A 22,640-nucleotide genomic window follows, 5' to 3' on the forward strand; every position below is an offset into this window, starting at 1 on the left:
GAAAAGGAAGAGGACAAGGAGGAGGAGGAGGAAGAAGGAGGCGAAGAGACCAGAGAGAAGAAATTTACTTGTTTTGTTTTGCTTTCTGTCTCCCCTTTCTAGACTGTGAGCCCACTGTTGCTCTATTTGTTGCTGAACTGTACTTTCCAAGTGCTTAGTACAGTGCTCTGCACACAGTAAGCACTCAATAAATAAGATTAAATGAGTGAATGAATGAAGGAGGAAGAGAAGGAGGGGAGAGGAGGAGAGGAGGAGAAGCAGGGTGAGGGTGTTTGTGTGGATGTGTTTGTGGATGTGCTCATGTGTCAGAGGTGGGCAGGAAGGAGGACATGGAGGTGTACATAGTGGAAATAACTTCAGCAGATGTGGCCATTGGGCAGAAAGAGCCCCACCCCCTTGAGTCCAGCCTGGGAGTCCACGCTGGTCCGGGCCGACAACAGTCTGTTGTCTTCGTCGAAGCTGCCTCCTCCTCCTCCATTTCCTCCTCCTCCTCCCCTGGCTCCAGGGCTGAGTACCCCAGGGGACAGGGTCTCAAAGGTCCCATAGGCATCCTGAGGGCCCTCAGGCTCCTGCATGAAGCGCTTTCTGCAGCGGCGTTTCAGAGCCCCACAGCAGACCACCAGGGTCAGGGGCACCGCAATGACACAAGCCACACTGACCACCACCACGTTGATGAGTTTCTGCGTACCCCCAGCGCTGGCGGCCTCGTCTGTGGAGAAGATGACACACTGCTCCTTCCTGGGCACGTGTGCCTCCAGGCAGACACAGGCGATGTACTTGGTCTGGGGCGTCAGACCATCGATGGTCACCCTGGTCTTACCCGGCCCCACGCTGATGCGGCGCATGTCCCTCTCACCGAAGACGGCATAGAGGACACTGAAGGTGGCCGTGGGCCTGGCCTGGAGGGGCTTCCATGCCAGAGACACGCTGTGATACGTGTCCCCGATGACCTTGATGGACCTTACCACGTGCTCAAGTTCCGGCTGAGTGGTGGGTCGGCTCAGGGGTGGCACCCTGGTTCCCCCGGCCCATTTGTGGGGTGGTCCAGGGCCGGGGGCCCAGTGCGGGGCCTCGTAGTCTGGAGGCCCATTCCCACGAGTGGGCTGGGGCCCAGGATCCCCTGCTGGGACCGGGCGGAGGGTCCGGACCATCAGAGTGGGCAGGCTGGGGGACCCGAGGATGTACCCTGCCATCAACTTGTCCTTGAAGGAGGACGCTTCCAGTGTGTCTGAGCCACCAAGCCGCCCCTGCTGAGGGCTTCTGCTCGGCCCCTGTGGGCTCGCTGCATTGATGATGATGAGGGAGATGAAGGCCTCCGCAGCCCCCAGGGCATTTTTGGCTTGGCAGACATATTCCCCGGAGTCACCATAGGACACCACTGGCAAGCCCAGAACGGACCAGTTCATGCCGTCGCTGGAGATTTCCTGGTGCACTGGAAGAAAAAACAGGCCCCACGGGCGGATGGGGTGAGGCTGGGGGACAGGCTGACTGGGCTCCATTCTCCATGTCACATGAGGGATTGGCCACAGTCTCTGGGCCAGAGAGTTGCAGGCTCTGATCCAATCCCTTCCCCCTTGACCAGCGGAGGTGGTCTCAAGGGGTCTGAAGGTGAGACCCTCTAAATCCACATCTGGCTCAGAGGCCTGATGTGGAGGGGGTGAAAGGTTGGTGGGGTTTCCTCTCTGACCCTGGGGATCGGGGGCGGCCATGTGAGAGCAGGGAAATGGCACCAAGACTCGTTAACAAGTGAAACCCTCATCCCTCAACTCCCCTTCTGTGGACAGTATTTCACTCAGCAGCTCCTTCCTAGACATACCTATTGGACCAATATTAGCCCAACTCAAATCAATCTCAAATAACTGAGGTTGGACGGCCTCTCCAGGGGTCATCTGGGCAATTCCCTGCCTCCAGGCATACCTGCACCTAAGCTCTCCTGGATAAACAGGACCCTGGCATTTTGTGGGACTCCCTTGGGGAGAGGCCCAGCTTGTCTCCGCGAGGGCAGAATGTAGTTCTCTTGGCCATCCAGAGCATTACTGAGTTGGGCCACATCACCCTTTCTTTAATGGTATTTATTAAATGCTTATTTTTATGCCAGGCACTGTATTAAGTGCTGGGATAGATAAAAGATAATCAGGTTGGACACAGTCCATGTCCCACATGGAGCTCACAGTCTTAATTCTCATTTTACAGATGAAGTAAATGAGGCACACTTGCTGTATCACCATGGGCAAGCCATTTAACCACTCTGTGCCTCAGTTTCCTCAACTGTAAAATGTGGATTCAATAGCTGTTCTCCCTCCCACTTATACTGTGAGCCCCACGCAGAGATTGTACCTGACCTAATTAATTTGTATCTACCCCAGCGCTTAGAACAGTGTTTGATACATAGTAAGCACTTAACAAGTGCCATTAAGAAAAATGTTAAGTGACTTGCCCAAGGTCACACAGCAAACACATGGTGGAGCGAGGATTAGAACCTATGTCTTTGCTACTCCCAGGTCCGTGTTCTATTCACTAGACCACACGAGAAGCAGCATGGCATAGTTGAAAGAGCATGGACCTGGGAATCAGGTCATTGGTTGTAACTCTGACTCTGCCACTTTGCTGTGTGACTTGGACAAGTCCCTTTACTTATCTGGGCCTCAGTTACCTCATCTGTAAAATGGGGATTGAGACTGTGAGTCCCATGTGGGACAAGGGACTGTTTGCTTGTACCCATTCCAGCGCTTAGTACAGTACTTAACACATAGTAAGTGCTTAACAAATACCAAAATAACAATTAATATTATTCTTCAACTTCCATCTTCACTGGAAATTCCCCTTGACTCTGGGCTCCAGGGAAACTTCTTGCCCCATCCCACCCAGCCCTGGCATCATGTCCCTCACCTGTGCCACTCAGATGGCGCCCGTCTACCCTCCTCCAGCTGAGCTCCGGCACGGGCACCCCCGAGGTTCCACAGCGCAAAAACACAGGGCTCCCCAGGACCGTCTTCATTTTGGCCACAGACATGTGCACCTGGGGACTTTGGCATTTCTTCAGCTTCACCTGGCTGAAAGCGACGCCAGCCAGACTCCAGGGTGTGAAGCATTTCAGTCTGGACTCAATGAAGGCCAAATGTGGAGGCTGGAAGTTGAGGAAGTGGACCATTTCATACAAGCTGCAGTCACACGCCCAAGGATTGTCCTGTAAACCTACAAAGAGAAGTAGGTCATTCATTCATTCTGCAGTTCTGATTGAGCGCCTGCTGTGGGCAGAGCACAGTACAGAGAAGAAGGGTGGCTCAGTGGAAAGAGCCCGGGCATTGGAGTCAGAGGTCATGGGTTCAAATCCCGGCTCTGCCAATTGTCAGCTGTGTGACTTTGGGCAAGTCACTTCACTTCTCTGTGCCTCAGTTCCCTCATCTGTAAAATGGGAATGAAGACTGTGAGCTGCCCGTGGGACAACCTTACCACCTTGTAACCTACCCAGCGCTTAGAACAGTGCTTTGCACATAGTAAGTGCTTAATAAATGCCATAATATTTTTTTATATTTTACTAGGCACTAGGAAGTGTGCAATAATGTTATCGTTATCATTATTATTGCCATATTTGTAAGCATTTACTGTGCATCAAGCACTATACTGAGCACTGGGTAGATTACAAGATAATCAGTTACCTCATCTGTAAAATGGGGATTAAGACTGTGAAACTTCTACAGAAATATTCAGGGCATGTCACCCCACTCCTCAAAAATCTCCAGTGGTTACCTATCCACTTCCATATCAAACAAAAACTCCTCACTATTGGATTTAAAGATCTCCATTACCTTGCCCCCTCCAACCTCACCTCCCTTCTCTCCTTCTACATCCCAGCCCACACACTCCACTCCTTTGGTGCTAAACTTCTCACTCTGCCTCGATCTCACCTGTCTCGCCACCAACCCCTGGCCCACATTGTACCTCTGGCCTGGAATGCCCTCCCTCCTCAAATCCACCAATCACTCTTCCCCCCCTTCAAAGCCCTACTGAACATGCACCTCTTCCAAGAGGACTTCCCAAACTAAGCCCCACTTTTCCTCTGTTCCCATTCCTTTCCACGTCTTCCTGACTAGCTCCCTTTGCTCTCCACGCTCCCTCGCCCTACAGCACGTTTTTATATACTATATATATATATTGATGTCTGTTCGCTTGTATTGATATCTATCTTCTCTCCTCTAGAATGTGAATCCGTTTTGGGCAGGGATTGTCTCTCTTTATTGCTGTATTGTACTTTCCAAATGCTTACTACAATGCTCTGCACACAGTAAGTGCACAATAAATATGATTGAATGAATGAATGAGACACATGTGGGACAGGGACTGTGTCCAAACCCGATTACCTTGTATCTACCCTGGCACTTAGAACAGTGCTTGACACATAGTAAGCACTTAACAAATACCATAATAATAATAATAACTGGACATAGTCCCTGTTCCACACAGGACTCACAACCTAAGTAGTAGTAGGGAGAACAGGCACTGAATCCCCATTTTATAGATGAGGAAACTGAGACACAGAGAAGTTAACTGACTTGCCCAAGGTTACTTGGCCAGCAAATTCATTAATTAATTCATTTATTCAATTGTATCTATTGAGTGCTTACTGTGTGCAGAGCACTCACTGTACTAAACACTTGGGAGAATACAATAATAACAATAAACAGACACATTCCCTGCCCACAATGAGCTTACAGTCTAGAGGTGGGGAAACAGACTTCAATTAAAGTAAATAAATTATAGCTATGGACGTAAGTGCTGCGGGGCTGGGAGCGTGGAAGAAAAAAGGGAGCATGTCTGGGGGGTTGCAGGAGAGAGAGCCAGGATTAGGACCCAGGTCCTCTGACTCCCAGCCCTGGGCTCTTTCAACTAGGTCATCTACTATATGTTGTTAAAAACCCAGCCCCTGCCCTGAGTGACTTTACAATAAAATGTTAAACCAAGGTGGTTAACAGCCCTATCATACTAACATAAGGTTCAAAGCTTTTTTCCTCTGGATATGATATCGGCTCCACCCTCAGCACCTCAATCAATCAATCGTATTTATTGAGCACTTACCGTGTGCAGAGCACTGTACTAAGCACTTGGGAAGTACAAGTTGGGAACACTATGTACAGATCTGTATTTTATTGAACACTATGTACAGATCTGCATTTTATTTTAATGTCCGTCTCCCCTTCTTCACTGTGGGCAGGGAACGTGTCCACCAACTCTCTTAAACTGTGCTTAGTACAGGGCTCTGCACACAGAAAGTGCTTAATAAATAACATTGATTGATTGATGCTAAGCCCAGTGCCGATCAAACCTTCTCACCAAAAATCTATCTCCTCCATAAAATCTTCTCAGATCAACCTTGACCGACCTAGACATGCTGATCACCCACTATCTGTATCTGTAATCATACTTTATTGTTCCAAGGCCAAGAAGCCTTGACTTCCTTCCTAAGTGTGATGTTTCAGAACGGAAAGACAATCCATTTTTCCATTCATCTTTGTCCTCTTTGAGCTCTTCCTGTCTTTAAAGCCCTCCTAAAATCCAACTTCTTCCAATAAGCCCCCCAGTGAATTCCCAACACTCTGAGTTACATCAACTTAACAGTAGCTTCTAGCACTTAGTCATTTATTCTTATCTTCGGCACTTGTGCATGTGTGGGTACTTATGCACATTATATCTAGTACAGTGCTAAGTGCTTAGTACAGTGCTCTGCACAGTAAGCACTCAATAAATGTGATTGAATGAATATATATATAAATATACAAAATGTGCATATATATATATAAATAAATAAAATGGGCTCTACTCCATCCTAATCTTCCTCAACTTCTCAGCTGGCTTCAACACTGTGGACAACCCCCTTCTCCTGGAAACATTATCTAACCTTGGTTTCACTGACACTGTCCTTTCCTGGTTCTCTTCCTATCTCTCTGGATAATTCTTCAACCATCCCTTTCGCAGCTCCCCTTCTGCTCTCCATCCTCTAACTGTGGGAGTTCCTCAATGGTCATTTCTGGGAACCCGTCTATTCTCCATCTATACCCACTCCCTTGGAGAACTCATTAACTCCCATGGCTTCAACTACCATCTCTAGGTGGATGATTCCTTAAATCCATATCTCCAACCCTGACTTCTCTCAATCTCCTAAGTCTTGAGTTTCCTCCTGCTTTCAGGACATCTCTAATTGGACAACCTGCCAATACCTCAAACTTAAAATATCCAAAACATAACTCCTCCTATTCCACCCAAACCCTCTCTCTTCCCCCCTACTTTCCATTTTTCATATCATTGTAGATAGCACCACTATCCTCCATCTCACAAGCTGTTACCTTGACATCATCCTCGATTTATCTCTCTCATTCAACCCACATATTCAATCTGTCACCAAATCCTATCAGTGTTACCTCCACAGCATCACTAAAATCCACCCTTTCCTCTTCATTAAATTGCTACTATGCTGATTCGAGCAATTGGAAAAGCAGCATGGCTTAGTGGATAGAGCACAGGCCTGGAAATCAGAAGGATGTAGGTTCTAATCCTGGCTGTACTATTTGTCTGCTTTGTGATACTTTTCTGTGCCTCAGTTACTCATCTGTCAAAAGAGGACTAAGTCTGTGAGCCCCAAGTGGTACACAGACAGTGTCCAACCCGATTTGCTTATACTAATCCCAGTGCTTAATACATTGCTGGACACAAAGTATTATAATATTCCACCTTAACTACTGCATCAGCCTCCTTGCTAACCTCCCTACCTCCTGTCTATTCCCACTCCAGTCCATACTTCACTCTGCTGTCCAGATAATTTTTCTACAAAACCATTTAGTCCATGTTTCCCCATGCCTCAAGAACCTCCAGTGGTTGCCCATCCACCTCCACATCAAAAGAAACTCCTTACCATTGGCTTTAAGGCACTCAAATGTTTTGCCCACTCCTATCTTGTTGATTTCCTACTATAATCCAGCCTTCTTACTTCATTCCTCTAAAACCACCTTACTTGTTGTACTTTGATCTCATCTATCTTGCCACCAAATCCTCACCCATGTCTTACCTCTAGCCTAGGACTCCCTCCCCTATTATTATTACTATCATTATTATTGATGATGATGGTATTTGTTAAGCACTTGATACGTGACAAGCACTGTTCTAAGCACTGGGGTACATACAAGGTCATCAGGTTGTCCCACGTGGGGCTTACAGTCTTCATCCCCATTTTTCAGACGAGGTAACTAGGCCCAGAAAAGTTAAGTGCCGTGCCCAAGGTCACACAGCAGACAAGTGGCGGAGCCGGGATTAGAACACACGACCTCTGACTCTCAAACCCACGCTCTTGCCACTATGCCACGCTGCTTCTTATCATCATCATCATCATCATCATTATCGTATTTGTTAAGCACTTACTTTGTGCCAATCACCGTTTTAAGTGCCAGGGCAGATACAAGTTAATCAGGTCGGACACAGTCCCTGTCATTCATGGGGCTCACAGTCTAAGAAGGAGGGAGGAGGATTTAATCCCCATTTTACAGATGAGGAAACACTTGCAAAAAGGGGTGTGGGGCTCTAGGCAAATTCTAGCTCATTGTTCATGTAGCATTTTCTATGGGAATCTGAAAGAGTTTTCAACTGGTGGAAAAAAGGTTTTGGATACAGCTGTTAAAGTTGCCAAAAGATCAACATATCTCCTCCCTTAAATTTGACTCTCAGCACTGGCTAATTTAGACTGCAAGAAATATTAGAAAAAACTGATGGCAGTCCAGCCTGGTGAAAAGAGGACTGAACTGGGGGGTCAAAAGGCCTGGATTCTAATCCTGACTCTGTTATTTGCCTGCACTGTGACCTTGGGCCAGTCATTTAACTTCTCCATGCCTTCTTTCCTCTTCTCTAAACTGGGGATAGTATACTTGTTCTTCATCCTGCTTAGATTTTGAGTCCCCAGTGGGACAGGGATTGTGTTCAATCTTGTACTCACCCCAGCTCTTGGCACAGAGTAAATGCTTAATAAATACCATCAAGTCATTTTATATTTGCTATGATTTTGAATGTTCAGTGGTATTATTGACATTATTCCCAACGACAAGAATACTGCAGCAATTCAGTCATAATAAGTGTGTCTGAAAGAGTAATTCCTTCACACAAGTTCTTGGTTCTGAAGTCCCAGGACCAAAGTTCATCTGTCATTCTTGACATGGGACTCCACCCACCCATTGGAAAGAGTAGCCTGCTGGTAACAATAATAATAATAATAATAATAATTTTGGTATTTGTTACCAAAGCACTGTTCTAAGTGCTGGGGAGGACGCAAGGTGATCAGGTTGTCCCATGTGGGACTCACAATCTTAATCCCCATTTTACAGTTGAGGTAGCTGAGGCCCAGAGAAGTTAAGTGACTTGCCCAAAGTGACTTGCCCAAAGTAACAAGTGGCGGAGCTGGAATTTAAACCCATGACCTCCCAAGCCCAGGCTCTTTCCATTGAGTTACGTATTGTGCAGGTGTAGGAACTCAAGAAACTCAGATGTCCACAAATCTAAAATACAAATTTTATTTCATAATTGAAAAGGCAAGCCCAGAGATGTCAGGGATATAAACTGCCCAACTTTGAGATACCAAGGCTATGAACCAACTTTCCAGAAGTGACAGGGCAACAAACAGCCCAGTTCAGAGAAGCCAAAGATACGAACTAGATGAACTGCCTAGTTCAAAGATTCCAGGGCTGTAAACTGCCTGCTAAGGATATAAATTTTCCAGTTCAGGAGTGTCAGTGATATCAACTGCCCACCTGAGAGATTCCAGGGTTTTGAACTGCCCAGTCCAGATGTGCCAGGGTTATGTTCCACCCGGTATAGAGGTCCCAGGGCTATTCATTCTTTCATTCATTCATTCGTATTTATTGAGCACTTACTGTGTGGAGAGCACTGCACTAAGCACTTGGGAAAGTGCAATACGAGAAAAGACGAGTGACAATCCCTGCCCATAACGATCCATATTCTGCCCAGTCCAGAAGTGCCAGGGCTATGAACCTCCCAGTCCAGAGGTTCCAGGCCTGAATCTGGACAAACCCTGGCACAAATGAAGCCCTGTCTCTCAGGAGAGAGCTGAACTTCCATCTCCCACTTCCCCAAGCCCCACCTGCTTTATGGACTGAATTATCTTACCTAAAATAACCTTGGAGTTGTCGCCGGGGAAGTGTGGAGCAGCCTGGAGGTTGGACCAGGTGGCAATAAGCTCCTGGGGAAGGTTTTTCAGCCTGTTGCTAGAGAGATCTAGGTAAGTGAGGTTCCCGACGAAGCGGGCGGCTTCCCCGGGCACGGAGGAGAGGAGGTTTCCACGCAGGTCCAGCAGGCTGAGCTGTGGCGTGCTGCCCAACGCTTCCCAGGGGAATGAGACCAGGTGGTTCCCACCCAGCCGCAGCTCCCGCAGCTGCTGCAACCCCCGTAGCAGCCCCGGGCTGAAGCTGGCCAGGGAGTTGTAGGGCAGCCACAGGTATTCCAGGTGTGAGAGCCCATGGAAGGCCTCTCCGGGGACCCACCGGATGGATGTCTTCTCTATGCGGAGCTTCTGGGTGTCAGATGGAATGGCTACAGGTGTCAGGGTCAACTCGGGGTCGTTGCACAGCACCATCCTGGTTGGGGGCAGCGGCAGTTTAGAGTGGGTGATAAAGAGCATCCCTCTCACCCCCACCCATCTTCCCAGTGCCTAAAAAGGGGGAGTTCTTTTTCATGCCCCAATCAATCTATTTCAAGTAGCAATACTTGAGCTCCTCCAGTATACCAGTGCCTAGGAGAATAATGTTTCCTGCTCACAAGGTGCTTACAGTCTGGCAGGAAGACAGGGAGACATAAACTGTTTACAGCTAGTGTCTGCTAGGTGCCTTGGGCAAGTCACTTCACTTCTCTGTGCCTCAATTACCTCATCTGTAAAATGGGGATTAAGATTGTGAGCCCCATGAGGGATAGGGACTGTGTCCAACCCGATTTGCTTGTATCCACCTCAGTGTTTAGAATAGTGCCCGGTATAAATGCCTAGCAAGTACCACAATTATTATTATTATCATTATTATTATTAATGTGGTTATTGTTATTATTATTAAGAGAAGACAGGAACAAGGTTCACCCAGCCTAGGAAGAGCAGAGAAATAAGGATAAAGGATAAATGAGTGAATGAATAGGGAGAGTTCATTCATTCAATCATATTTATTGAGGGCTTACTGTCTGCAGAGCACTGTATTAAGCACTTGGGAGAATACAGTATAACAATAAATGGACACATTTCCTGCCTACAATGAGTTTACAGTCTAGAGTCCATGGATGAATGCATACACACGAGCTAAGGACAACTGTGTTGCCAATTTGTACTTCCCAAGTGCTTAATACAGTGCTCTGCACACAGTAAGCTCTCAATAAATACGACTGAATGAATGAATGAATCTGTGTGCACACAAGTGCTGAGAGTCTCTGAAGAGATGACCAGACCTAAAGGGATGAAGCTCAATTGAGGAAGGCTTCCTGGGAGAAGGGCTTCAGCTTCAAAACTGGAGATAATTTGGCTGGAATAAGCATCAATGCTCTCCATCATTTCTCTTTTGTCACCTCTTTTTGCCCTTCCCAGGCCCCAGTGGAACCCAGGGTACGATATCCTCCCACCACCTAAAACTCAACATGTCCAAGACTGAGCTCCGTCCTCTCCCAGACTTTCCCATCGCTGTGGACAGCACTACCATCCTTCCCATCTCACAAGCCCACAACCTTGGTGTCATCCTTGACTCCACTCTCTCATTCACCTCACATATCCAATCCATCACCAAAACCTGCCAGTCTCACCTTCACAGCATAGCTCATCATATCCCGACTGGATTACTGCATCAGCATCCTTTCTGATCTCCCAACCTCCTGTCTCTCACCACTTCAGTCTATACTTCACTCTGCTGCCCAGATTACCTTTCTACAAAAGCACTCTGGGCATGTCACCCCCCTCCTCAAAAATCTCCAGTGGTTGCCTATCAACCTTCGTATCGAGCAAAAACTCCTCACTATTGGCTTCAGAGCTCTCCATCACCTTGCCCCCTCCTACCTCACTTTCCTTCTCTCCTTCTACAGCCCAGCCTGCACACTCCGCTCCTCTGTTGCTAACCTCACTGTGCCTCATTCGGGCCTGTCCCTCCCTCGACCCCTGGCCCATGTCCTACCTCTGGCCTGGAATGCCTTCCTGCCTCACATCTGCCAAACTAGCACACTTCCCCCCTTCAAAGCCCTACTGAAAACTCACCTTCTCCAGGAGGCCTTCCCAGACTAAGCCTCCCTTTTCCTCTGCTCCTCCTCCCCTCCCCATTGCCCTGACTCCCTCCCTCTGCTCTACCCCCTCCCCACCCCACAGCACTTGTGTATATATATGCATATTTATTATTCTTTTTATTTTATTAATGATTAATTATGTGTATATATCAATAATTCTATTTATTTATATTGATGCTACTGATGCCTGTTTACTTGTTTTGATGTCTGTCTCCCCCCTTCTAGACTGTGAGCCTGTTTTTGGGTAGGGATTGTCTCTATTTGTTGCTGAATTGTACTTTCCAAGCGCTTAGTACAATGCTCTGCACACAATAAATGCTCAGTAAATACAATTGAGTGAATGAATAAATGAATGAATGAAGAGATGTGGTTCCTCCTTGAATAATTAAGTGCTTAGTATGTGAATTCCTTATAATAATAATAATAATAATAATAATAATTGTAATTGTAATATTTGTTAAGCGCTTACTATGTGCCAGGCACTATAATATGTGCTGAGGTGGATACAAGCAAATCGGGTTGGACACAGTCCCAGTCCCATGTGGGGCTCACAGGTTTGATCCCCATTTTACAGATGAGGAAACTGAAAAGGGAAGTGAAGCAACTTGCCCAATGTCACTTGCCCACCAACCCTTCAAACTGAATGTGTCCAGAACAGAACTCCTCATCTTCCCACCCAAACTGTGCTTTCTCCCTGATTTTCCCATCACTATAGATGATATCACTATCTTCCTTGTCTCACAAGCCCATAACATTGGCATTACCCTCAATTCCTCTCTCTCACATATTCAACCCACATATTAATTCTGTCATTAAATCCTGTCAGTTTTACCTTCACATCATTGCTAAAATCTACTTTATCCTCTCCATCCAAACTGCTACTAAGCTGATCCAAACACTGTGACTATGGCATCAGCTCTCTCGCTGACCACCCAGCATCCTGATTCTCCCCAATCCAGTTCATACTTCACTCCACTATCCAGATTATTTTTCTTAGAAAAAATTCAAATATTCGATCCACATCTCCCCACTCCTCAAGGACCTCCAGTGGCTGCCCATCCACCAAAGCATCAAACAGAAACTCCTTGCCAGTGGCTTTAATCCATTCAGTCAGCTATCCCCTTCCTACGTAATCTCACACAGTTACTCACTCTGCTCCAATCTTGTCTAGCTCTCTGTCAAACCCTTTCTCATGTACTCCCTCTGGTCTGGAACTCTCTCCCCCTTTATGTATACACACACACACACACACACACACATATATACACACACACACACACACACACACACACATATATATATATACACATATATATATATATGACAGACCACCACTTTCCCCTTCTTCAAAGCCTTATTAAAATCACACCTCTTCCAAGGGGCCTTCCACATCTAAGCCCTCATTTCCCCTACTCCCTCTCCCTTCTGCATCTCCTATAAGCTTGGTTCAGTACCTTTTAAACACTTGATATTCACCCCAGCCTCAGCCCGACAGCACTTATGTACATACCCATAATTTGTTTATTTATATTACTGTCTATCTCCCCTTCTATATTGTAACCTGCTTGTGGGCAGGGAACGTGTCTACCAACTTAAGAAGCAGCATGGCGTAGTGGATAGAGCCCTGGCCTGAGAGTCAAATGGTCCTGGGCTCTAATCCTGGCTCTGCCACTTGCCTGCTGTATGACCTTGGGCCACTTCACTTCTCAGTTCCCTCACCTGTAAAATGGGGATTGAGACTGTGAGCTCCACATGGGAAAAGGACTGTGTCCAACCTTGTTTGCTTGTATCCACCCCAGCACTTAGTACAGTGCCTGGAACATAGTAAGCACTTAATTAATTAACTAACTCTATTGTACTCTTTCAAGCATTTAGTGCAGTGCTTTGCACATGGTAAACACTCAATAAATAACACTAATTGAGTGACTGGCAAGCACTGTACTAAACTTTGGGGTAGATGCTAGAGAATCAGGCCAGATAAAGTACCTGTCCCACACAATCTAATGGGGAAGGGGACCAGGTGTTGAATCCCCCTTTTATGGATGAGGAAACTGAGACACACGAAAGTGAAATGACTTGCCCAAGATCACACAGCGGTCAAATGGTGGAGCAGGATTAGAATCTCTAACTTGTACTTCCCAAGCGCTTAGTACAGTGCTCTGCACACAGTAAGCACTCAATAAATACGATTGAATGAATGAATGAATTACTCCCCAACCCGTGCTCTTTCCACTAAGCCACAGTGCGCCCTGCGCTGCTGGAAGCCTTTCAGACGTTTGTCTGGTGGTGATGCGACTAGAAGAGGCTTTGCTCTATTCCAAATAAGAGTCCCTGGAAGAGTCAGGGGTTCGAGCCACAGTTGGTCTTCCTAACAGCCGGAAGCGTGTGGTGTGACCAGAGCTCAAGATTCGGGGGTGCTGCTTCGTGGCTCAGTGGAAAGAGCACAGGCTTTGGAGTCAGAGGTCATGGGTTCGAATCCCAGCTCCACCACATGTCTACTGTGTGACCTTGGGCAAGTCACTTAACTTCTTGGAGCCTCAGTTACCTCATCTGTAAAATGGGGATGATGACTGTGAGCTCCACGTGGGACAACCTGATCACCTTGTATCCCCTCCCAGTGCTTAGAACAGTGCTTTCCACGTAGTAAGCGTTAAACAAATGCCATTATTATTATTATTATTATGCTCCCTGCAAGCTGCTCCGCCCCCAGAGCTCTGAGTAGCCCTGACTCTCTGGACCCTTGGGGAATCCACCCTCCCCCACATACACACACACCTCTTTATGGGCTCTGACTCCGGGGCTGTGGCTGGGTCAGAGTAAGCCTGGCTTTGCCTCTCGCTCCTCCGAGACCTAGAACCCGCCTCCAGTATTGGGGGCCCCAAGATGGAGGGAATGAGAAGAGGATCCTCACAAAGTTGGTCCCCTCCAGAGACTCCTGCCACTCCTCCAGCTGCCTCAGGACATCCACCATCAGGAAACTCTCCATTTCCTCACCTGTGCCTCCCAAGCCTCAGTTGTGACTCCTGTCCCTCTCTTCACCAGGGCCTGGAGGCTAGGAGGAAGGAGGGGAACAAGCCAGGCTGATGCAGTACTATGCGAGACACTCTGCCAGGGACCCACTACAAGGAGGGAGGGCCATGGCCTGCTGGAATACGGAGTAGGGTCTCTCCTGCTGGGTGTGGCGAAAAGACCCCTGTACGCACTACTGCAGTCAGAGGGCCAGGCCCCCTACTACCCAGCTGAGGCATAACGAAGAGGTTTATCATGGTAACAATTCAATTCAATTCATTCACTCAGTCGAATTTATAGAGTGCTATGTGCAGAGCACTGTACTAAGTGCTTGGAAAAATACAATACAACAATAAACAGACACGTTTCTTGCCCACAAATTTACAGTTTATAGGGGTGGAGATGGACATTAATATAAATAAATTACAGATATGTACAGAAGTGCTGTAGGGAAGGGGGAAGAACAAAGGGATCAAGTCAGGGCGATGCAGAAGGGAGTGGGAGAAGAGGAAATGAGGGGCTTAGACAGGGAAGGCCTCCTGGAGGAGATGTGCCTTCAATAAGGCCTTGAAGGTGGGGAGAGTAATTGTCGGTTTTGAGGAGGAAGGGCATTACAGGCCAGAGGTAGAACGTGGGTGAGGGGTCAGTGGGTGAGGTAGCACCCCCACCTATGACCTCCAACTACGAGCAGCAGCTTGACCTAGTGGAAAGAGTTCAGGCCTGGCAGTCAGAGGACCTGGGTTCGAATTCCAGCTCCACCACTGCTGCTTTGTGACCTTGGGCAATTCACTTCACTTCTCTGAGCTTCAGTTCCCTCATCTGCAAAATGGGGATTCAATACCTCTTCTCTCTCCTACTTAGACTGTGCATCCCACGTGGGATCTGATTATCTTGTATTTACCCCAGCACTATACCCCAGTATAGTGCTTGGCATATTTCTAGACTGTAAGCCCATTGTTTGGTAGGAACCATCTCTATATGTTGCCGACTTGTACTTCCCAAGTGCTTAGTGCAGTGCTCTGCACACAGTAAGCACTCAATAAATACGATTGAATGAATATAGTAAGTGCTTAATTGCTACTATTATCATTATTACTATTAATAATCAATTAATCAGAAAGTCCCAAGTTTCAGCTGGAAGCAACCCATGTCCAGCACCTTCTGGCTTCCCTCTATCAGTGATGTTTTTGGAGATTCTCTTCCTGCCTTTTGGGACTCCTTCTCTGGAACCTAGAATCTGGGGTTCCAGGCTTTTTTAAGCAAGGACATAGAGAAGGCACCTTTATAGGTCCTGCAATGAGCTTTCACTTTCTTGAGACTAAAACCAAGGGTCAGAGTTGCCCTAACCTCTGCCCTCCCCACGATGGGAGAGACCGTCTGCCCTGAGACTTGCTCGGCAGGGACCCCACCCTGAGAATCCCTCTTCTCTCCATTCTGTTGCATCTTTCCAGCACTGAAGATCACCAAATGCTTCTTCTCAAAATCAGATTACAGGGGTTCAGATGCTAATCAACAGAACGCCAAGCTGCCAGGCCCAGTGAAACAGCGAGAAAGACACAGCCGCCTCCATCTCCCCAGCTCTAACCTTCCACCCAGCTCACTAAGATAGGCTCCCTCCCCACAAGTGGAGCAGGGTTGGTGAGCAAAACAAACCAGCACCTCTCTCTGCCCTCCTCCCCAGGCCAGAGGTGATGGGAAGGTGAGGGGTGAGGACTCCTACCTGGCTTTGGTCCCATCGCTGAGGCTGCGGAAGGTGCAGCTGCACTGCAGCGGACATGAGCAGCGGACCCTGGGCAGCCCCCCCAGAGCCAGGCAGCAGAAGAACAGGCTTCTGGTCAGCCACATGGTGACCTGAACATGGGGGCCAGACCCTGGCCGGAGGAGCAGCTTCCTTTCCCCCTATTGTCTCAGCCTCTGGGCTGATCGCATCCCATTGACTCTCCTTCTCTTTCAGCCATCGTGCCCCCTCCACCTCCCCCGTCCATCCCCCTCCCTGCTCGGCTGAAGCCTCCAGATAAACGGATAGGCTGGGATTAGGGAGGGAACCTCAGGGCTATTTTCATGGTGGCATTTACTGCATCCTGCCATCCACCACTCAAAGAAGGGGGTTCCTTCCCAGCAGTGGCAGCAGCAGCAAAGCATCCCACTTGGGGTCCTGGAAAAACTTAGCCTCATAGTGGGATACCAGGGCAACCTGGAGCTGCCCAGCCCCCTAGGGTCAGCAAGACCAACGTCGTTCTTTGAGGAGGGAGGTCTTCCTCAGCTTCCGGCAAGCAACTGATTCATCTGATCCCCGCTGCTGCTGCTCATCCCATGAGAGTTTAAGCCTAAGCAGGAAGGCCATCTGCCTGGTAATAGTAATAATAATAATAATAATGGCATTTATTAAGCGCTTACTATATGCAAAACACTGTCCTAAGCGCTGGGGAGGTTACAAGGTGATCAGGTTGTCCCACGGGGGGCTCACAGTCTTAATCCCCATTTTACAGATGAGGTAACTGAAGCCCAGAGAAGCTGACTTGCCCACAGTCACACCGCTGACAAGTGGCGGAGCGGGATTTGAACCCATGACCTCTGACTCCAAAGCCTGCGTTCTTTCCACTGAGCCACGGTGCCGAGCACCCTGGGGGAGGGGATGTAGAAGTCAATGTTTAGAGACACTCCTTCACATAGGGCTGGGCTAAGAACATGGCTAAGAACAGGAACTGCTAGTCCATTGTGCTCTGCACGCTTGGATTCGTATCCCATCCTCATCGCAGTTTTACCCTCTAGACTGTGAGCTTGTCGAAAGCAGGGAATGTGTGTGTTTAAGTTATTAAGTTATATTGTACTTTCCCAAGTGCTTAGAAGAGTGCTCTGCACACAGTAAGTGCTCAATAAATACCACTGAATGAGCGATATAGAGCAATCTCTGCCCAGAAGCCACAGCTCAGCTCTCTCTTTAGAGGAGGGCTCATTCCATACAGGTCTCCATTGAAACTGATTTTCCTTCATGCCCCCAGTTTCCTTTGATTCTGGGCCCTCTGATCAATCAATCAGCCAATCAATCAGTGGCATTTATTGAGCACCTATTATGTTCACAGTGCTGAATGAAGCACATTGGAGATTACGATAAAATAGAGCTGGAAGGCAAGTAGAGTTGGCAACCAAAGGACATATCTGAGGAACAGAGAAAGGTGCAGGATGACATTTGAGAAAAATGATCTGGGCCCAGGAGCACCTCTGTTGTAGTTTCCCAAGAGCTTACTACATTGCTCTGTATTTATTCATACATTCAATCGTATTTATTGAGTGCTTACTGTGTGCAGAGCACTGTACTAAGGGTTTGGAAAGTACAATAAAGAGAGACAATCCCTGCCCATACCAGGCTCACAGTCTAGAAGGAGGGAGACAGACCTTGAAACAAGTAAACAGGCAATAATATAAATAAAAAGAATTATAAATATGTACATATATGCATAGGTGCTGTGGGACGGGGAGGGGGGATAGAGGAAAGGGAGTGAGTTGGGGCGATGGGGAGGGGAGGGGGAGCTGAGGAAAAGGGGGGCTTAGTCTGGGAAGACCTCTCGGAGGAGTTGAGCTTTCAGTAGGGCTTTGAATGGGGGAAGTGTGTTGGTTGGGCGGATTTGAGGAGGGAAGGCATTCCAGGCAAGTGGTGGGACGTGGGCCAGAGGTCAACGGCGGGACAGATGAGAATGAGGCACAGTGAAGTGCTCAACAAATACCATGGATAGATTGATTGAGAGTGAAGAGAGGAGAGCCTGGAGCTAGGGAGGACAACAAGGAGGCCAATGGTGTAGTCAAACCAGGGTATGACAGGGGTCTGGGTTCAGTGTGGCGGCTGTTTGGATGGAGCAGGGGAAGATTCTGGAAATGTGGAGAGTGAAAGGGCTGCATTTGACGATGGGCTGTATATGGTGGCTAAAAGAAAGGGAGGAGCCAAAGTTAAACCCCAGTTTACAGGCTTGAGAGTTGGGGAGATGGGTGGTATTGTCAACTGTGGTGGGAAAGTTAGGTGGAGGAGAAGATAGGGAAAGAAGAGGAGGCGTGCAGGTTTAGGCATGTTGGACTTAAGGGAAAGAGTGGGGAATCCCTGGTTACAATCTTGGAAGTACATGTGTTTTTATGGCATTTATTAAGCACTTACTATGTGCAAAGCACTGTTCTAAGCGCTGGGGACGTTACAAGGTGATCAGGTTGTCCCACGGGGGGCTCACAGTCTTAATCCTCATTTTACAGATGAGGTAACTGAGGCACAGAGAAGTTAAGGGACTTGCCCAAAGTCACACAGCTGACAATTGGCAGAGCCAGGGTTTGAATCCATGACCTCTGACTCCAAAGCCCGTGCTCTTTCCACTGAGACACACACTGAATGTTTTCTCCTAATTAAGAGCCTTGGGAACCAGCCTCTCTACTATAAGCTCTTCAAGGGCAAGAAAAATGTCTTTTCCTTTATTTATTTACTCTCCCAATCACCCAATACTGTGCTTTATGCCCTATAAATGCCCAATTCAGTGTCTGCGCACAGTTCCCTCACTGTTCAGCAGTGGGCACCAGAATTGTTGTGCCTAGAAGAGTGTTCTAGAGTAACAGTGATGGTATTTATTAAGCATTTATTGTGTGGAATGCACTGTGCTTGGGAAAATATAGGAAGCAAGAGGATTGTTCCCTGCCTACAGTGAACTTGCACTCTGAGGAATACAGATATAAGAATATTTACAAATAGTATGATCAGAATAAAATTAAGTAATCTCACTAAATGGAGCAAAAGGCCTAGAGGGCCTTGGTTTGCATACAGTGGAGTTCTTTAGTTTGATGATGATGCCAATAGTGAGAAGGCATCTTAGAGTGCGAGTGTCATTGGGAGAGAATCCCTTGCACTTTTGCACACTTTGCCCCTGGCCATAAAGGGAAAAGGCCATACACCTTTTCTGGCTCTTTGCCATTTGAGCTGGGCACTATTCAGACACCAATAGTTAGGAAGGGAAAGGAATGTCTGAGAGCCCACAGGACAATATGATGTTCAACAATTAACACTTAAATAATAACCAGTGAGATTGTAGTCCTAGGACAGTGAAAATCCAGCAAGGAGATGGGAAGGAGGAAGATAGTTCTTCTAGAATGTAAGCTCACTGTGGGCAGGGAATATGTTGGTTTATCATTACATTGTACTTTGTACAGTGCTCTGCACACAGTAAGCACTCAATAAGTACTCTTGAATGAATGAATGGTTTCAGCTGTATAGGGGACTCGTGTGATAATGCATTGTCCTTCTGTTTGGTTTTGTCTGTTTCCCAGAGCACATAGAGGGGAGATTGGAGGGCTACACATATTTGTCCTGCTTCATAGCAGGTCTGCAGGGAGGGTTTTTGTTTTCTTTAGCCAGAGAGGGTTGCTCTAGGCCATCTTCCTCTTGGATCTCTCTCTGGGATCCCAGGGTCTCCTTCAGCCACTCCAGCAGGTTTTAGCTCAGACAACTGAAAAGAGCATGGGGCTGGGAGTCAGGAATCCCAGGGTCTAATACCGGTTCTGCCATTTTCCTGCTGTGTGACCTTGGTCAACTCATATCATTTCTCTGTGCCTCAATTTCTCATCTGTAAAATGGGGGTTCCCTCTTCCTTAGATTGTGAGCCCTGTTTGGGACACATTTGTTCTGATTGTATCTGCACCAGTGTCCAGCTGAGTGTTTGGCACAGAGTAAGTGCTGAATAAATTCTACAATTACTACCGTGCCCTTGGGTGACCTGACTAATCCATAGAGTCTCCTGGGGCCAAAGGAGTCTCCCCCCATTTTAGGCCTTTTCCCCAGTAGGGGTGGGGCTGACCTACCAGGGGAAGAATGGTACCAGGCAGTAACATTGCCTAGTGAATAGAGCACAGGCCTGGGAGTCAGAAGGACCTGGGTTCTAATCCCGGGCCTGCCACTTGTTCGCTGTGCAACCTTGAGCAAGTCATTTCACTTCTCTATGCCTCAGTTCCCTCATCTGTAAAATGGGGATTAAGACTGTGAGCTCCACATGGAAGCAGTGTGGCTCAGTGGAAACAGCACGGGCTTTGGAGTCAGAGGTCATGGGTTCGAATTCCGGCTCCGCCACATGTCTGCTGTGTGACCTTGGGCAAGTCATTTAACTTCTCGGAGCCTCAGTTATCTCATCAGTAAAATGGGGATGATGACTGTGAGCCCCACACAGGATCACCTTCTAACCCCCCCCCCAGTACTTAGAACAGTGCTTTGCACATAGTAATCGCTTAACAAAAGCCATCATTATTATACGGGACAGGGACTGTGTCCAACCCGATTATCTTGTATCTACCCCAGCACTTAGAACAGTGCCTGGCACATAGTAAGCACTTAACAAATACTACTACTAATAATATTAATGGCATTTATTAAGCACTTACTATGTGCCAAGCACTGTTCTAAGTGCTAGGGAGGATACAAGGTGATCAGGTTGTCCCACAGGGGCTCACACAGTCTTAATCCCCATTTTACAGATGAAGTAACTGAGGCACAGAGAAGTTAAGTGACTTGCCCAAAGTCACACAGCTGACAATTGGCAGAGCTGGGATTTGAACCCATGACCTCTGGCTCCAAAGCCTGTGCTCTTTCCACTGAGCCACGCTGACAACTATTATTATTATTACTAGTAGTAACAACAATAATAATAACAATAAAGAACAAGGTTGACACAGCTCTACTGCTCCCTGCCCTACCTGGGTCACTGGATCCCCAGCAACACATCTGAAAGTTGTCTCCCAGACCCACACAATTCCAACCAACCCGGCCTGGAGGACACATGCCACTTCGCCTCTCGCCTCTTCAGCGTCCTTCCTGAATTTGTCCCTCTCAAATGTCACCCATCCTGTTCTGTCACTCTCTAATCCCCACCTTACCCACTCAACCCAGCTCCCACCCTTCTCTCTACCTTCATTCCCGTCCCCTTTCGGAACCTCGGCACAGCTGGGACACAAGGAGGAAGGGGGTGGCAATACTGGTTTCCATCACCCTAATGGCCATCCCCCCAGACTGGATCCTGGAAAACAATAATCAATAAATCTGGGAGCTTCCTGACCCAGCTGGGGTCATAGGTCGAGTCCATCTCTTAGCTCTCCCGGAGACAAACTGTCAAACCCCAGAGATTTACTTCTCTCTCCGGGCCCAGAAAGGTGGCCCAGGACCAAATCCAATAACCCGCTTCAGAGAAATGGGGCCTTAGTGGGAGCAATTTGTCTGGGGATTTTATTAGCATCCAAATTAAGCCAGACCCAAAAGCCATTTCATTAGGCAAATGCATCATCAAGGAGCTTCTAGCTGAGCACATCTTGTCCAGCGGGAAACCTTCCCCGCTGATGGAAATTGAGTCCCCATTAATGCATTATGTCATTCTCAATTGGATTCTGCACTTAATGCTGATGAAGAAAGCTCTCCAGACCCTTGGCACTTTGGTTACTAAGCAGACCTCCAGGTATGCAGCTGCGGGCACAGGAGAACCCCAAGGCTTGAAGCTGGGGAATTTGTGAGATGTCTTACCTCTAATGGGCCTGGGAGTCAGAAGGACTTGGGTTCTAAACCCGGCTCTGCCGCTTGTCTCCTATGTGACCACGGGCAAGTCACTTCACTTCTCTGTGCTCAATTCCCTCATCTGTAAAATGGGGATTGAGAGGATGAGCCCCATGCGGGACAGGGACAGGTGGGACAGGTGCTTATATTCACCTCAGCACTTAATACAATGCTTGGCACATAGTAAGTGCTTAACAAATATCACAATTATTATTTCTCCAGCAGCTGTCCCCAAACTCTAGCCCAGTGACATAGTTATTTGGGGGAGGTGGGATTGCTATGTGCCACCAGCAGCAGGATGGCAGGGTGGAGACAGGAGGGCAAGAAGCAGTGTCCCGACACCCAATGACATTCACAGACCTTAGCCAAAATCAGCCTAGCACCACGGGGCAGCTGAGTGCTGTTGTCTCAGAAAGGTCATCTGCCCTGAGTGGTTCACCAAGATCTTAGGGCGACTTCATGGGGGCTGTGGTGTCAGAGCTAGAGGGGCTATATCTCCCCACTTAGCCCTTTCCCCTCACCGAAGGAATCCTGCAGTACTGGGAAGGGGGTTCCAACCTGTTTGACCCATATTAAGCTGCCATGTTTGAGGATGCCACAAGGAACTCTAGGAGTTGAAGTCAGAGGACATTCAGTAGACTACAAGTGTCTTTGAAAGCCTTTGAATCTATCTTATTGAAGCTGAGATCTGGAGACACATACTTAAAAAGATGCCCAAATGACCATAAACCATTCTACAGAAAAATCCTTCCAGGGCCAAGAGAGGGGGCCC

The 22,640-nt window shown here is 47.7% G+C and overlaps 1 protein-coding gene across 1 annotated transcript; it reads right to left on the minus strand.

The window, feature by feature from the left end:
* Positions 1-356: 356 nt before the first annotated feature.
* Positions 357-21,407, minus strand: LRIT1 (leucine rich repeat, Ig-like and transmembrane domains 1). Its single transcript, XM_038743385.1, has 6 exons — positions 21,381-21,407; positions 16,028-16,158; positions 9,163-9,629; positions 2,890-3,195; positions 1,149-1,432; positions 357-1,070 (listed from the first exon to the last, which is right to left on the minus strand). Exons 1-6 carry the CDS (start codon positions 21,405-21,407, stop codon positions 357-359), a joined length of 1,929 nt encoding a protein of 642 aa, XP_038599313.1.
* Positions 21,408-22,640: the final 1,233 nt, after the last annotated feature.

This window comes from Tachyglossus aculeatus, chromosome 3 (assembly GCF_015852505.1).
Source record: "Tachyglossus aculeatus isolate mTacAcu1 chromosome 3, mTacAcu1.pri, whole genome shotgun sequence".
Taxonomy (NCBI): domain Eukaryota; kingdom Metazoa; phylum Chordata; class Mammalia; order Monotremata; family Tachyglossidae; genus Tachyglossus; species Tachyglossus aculeatus.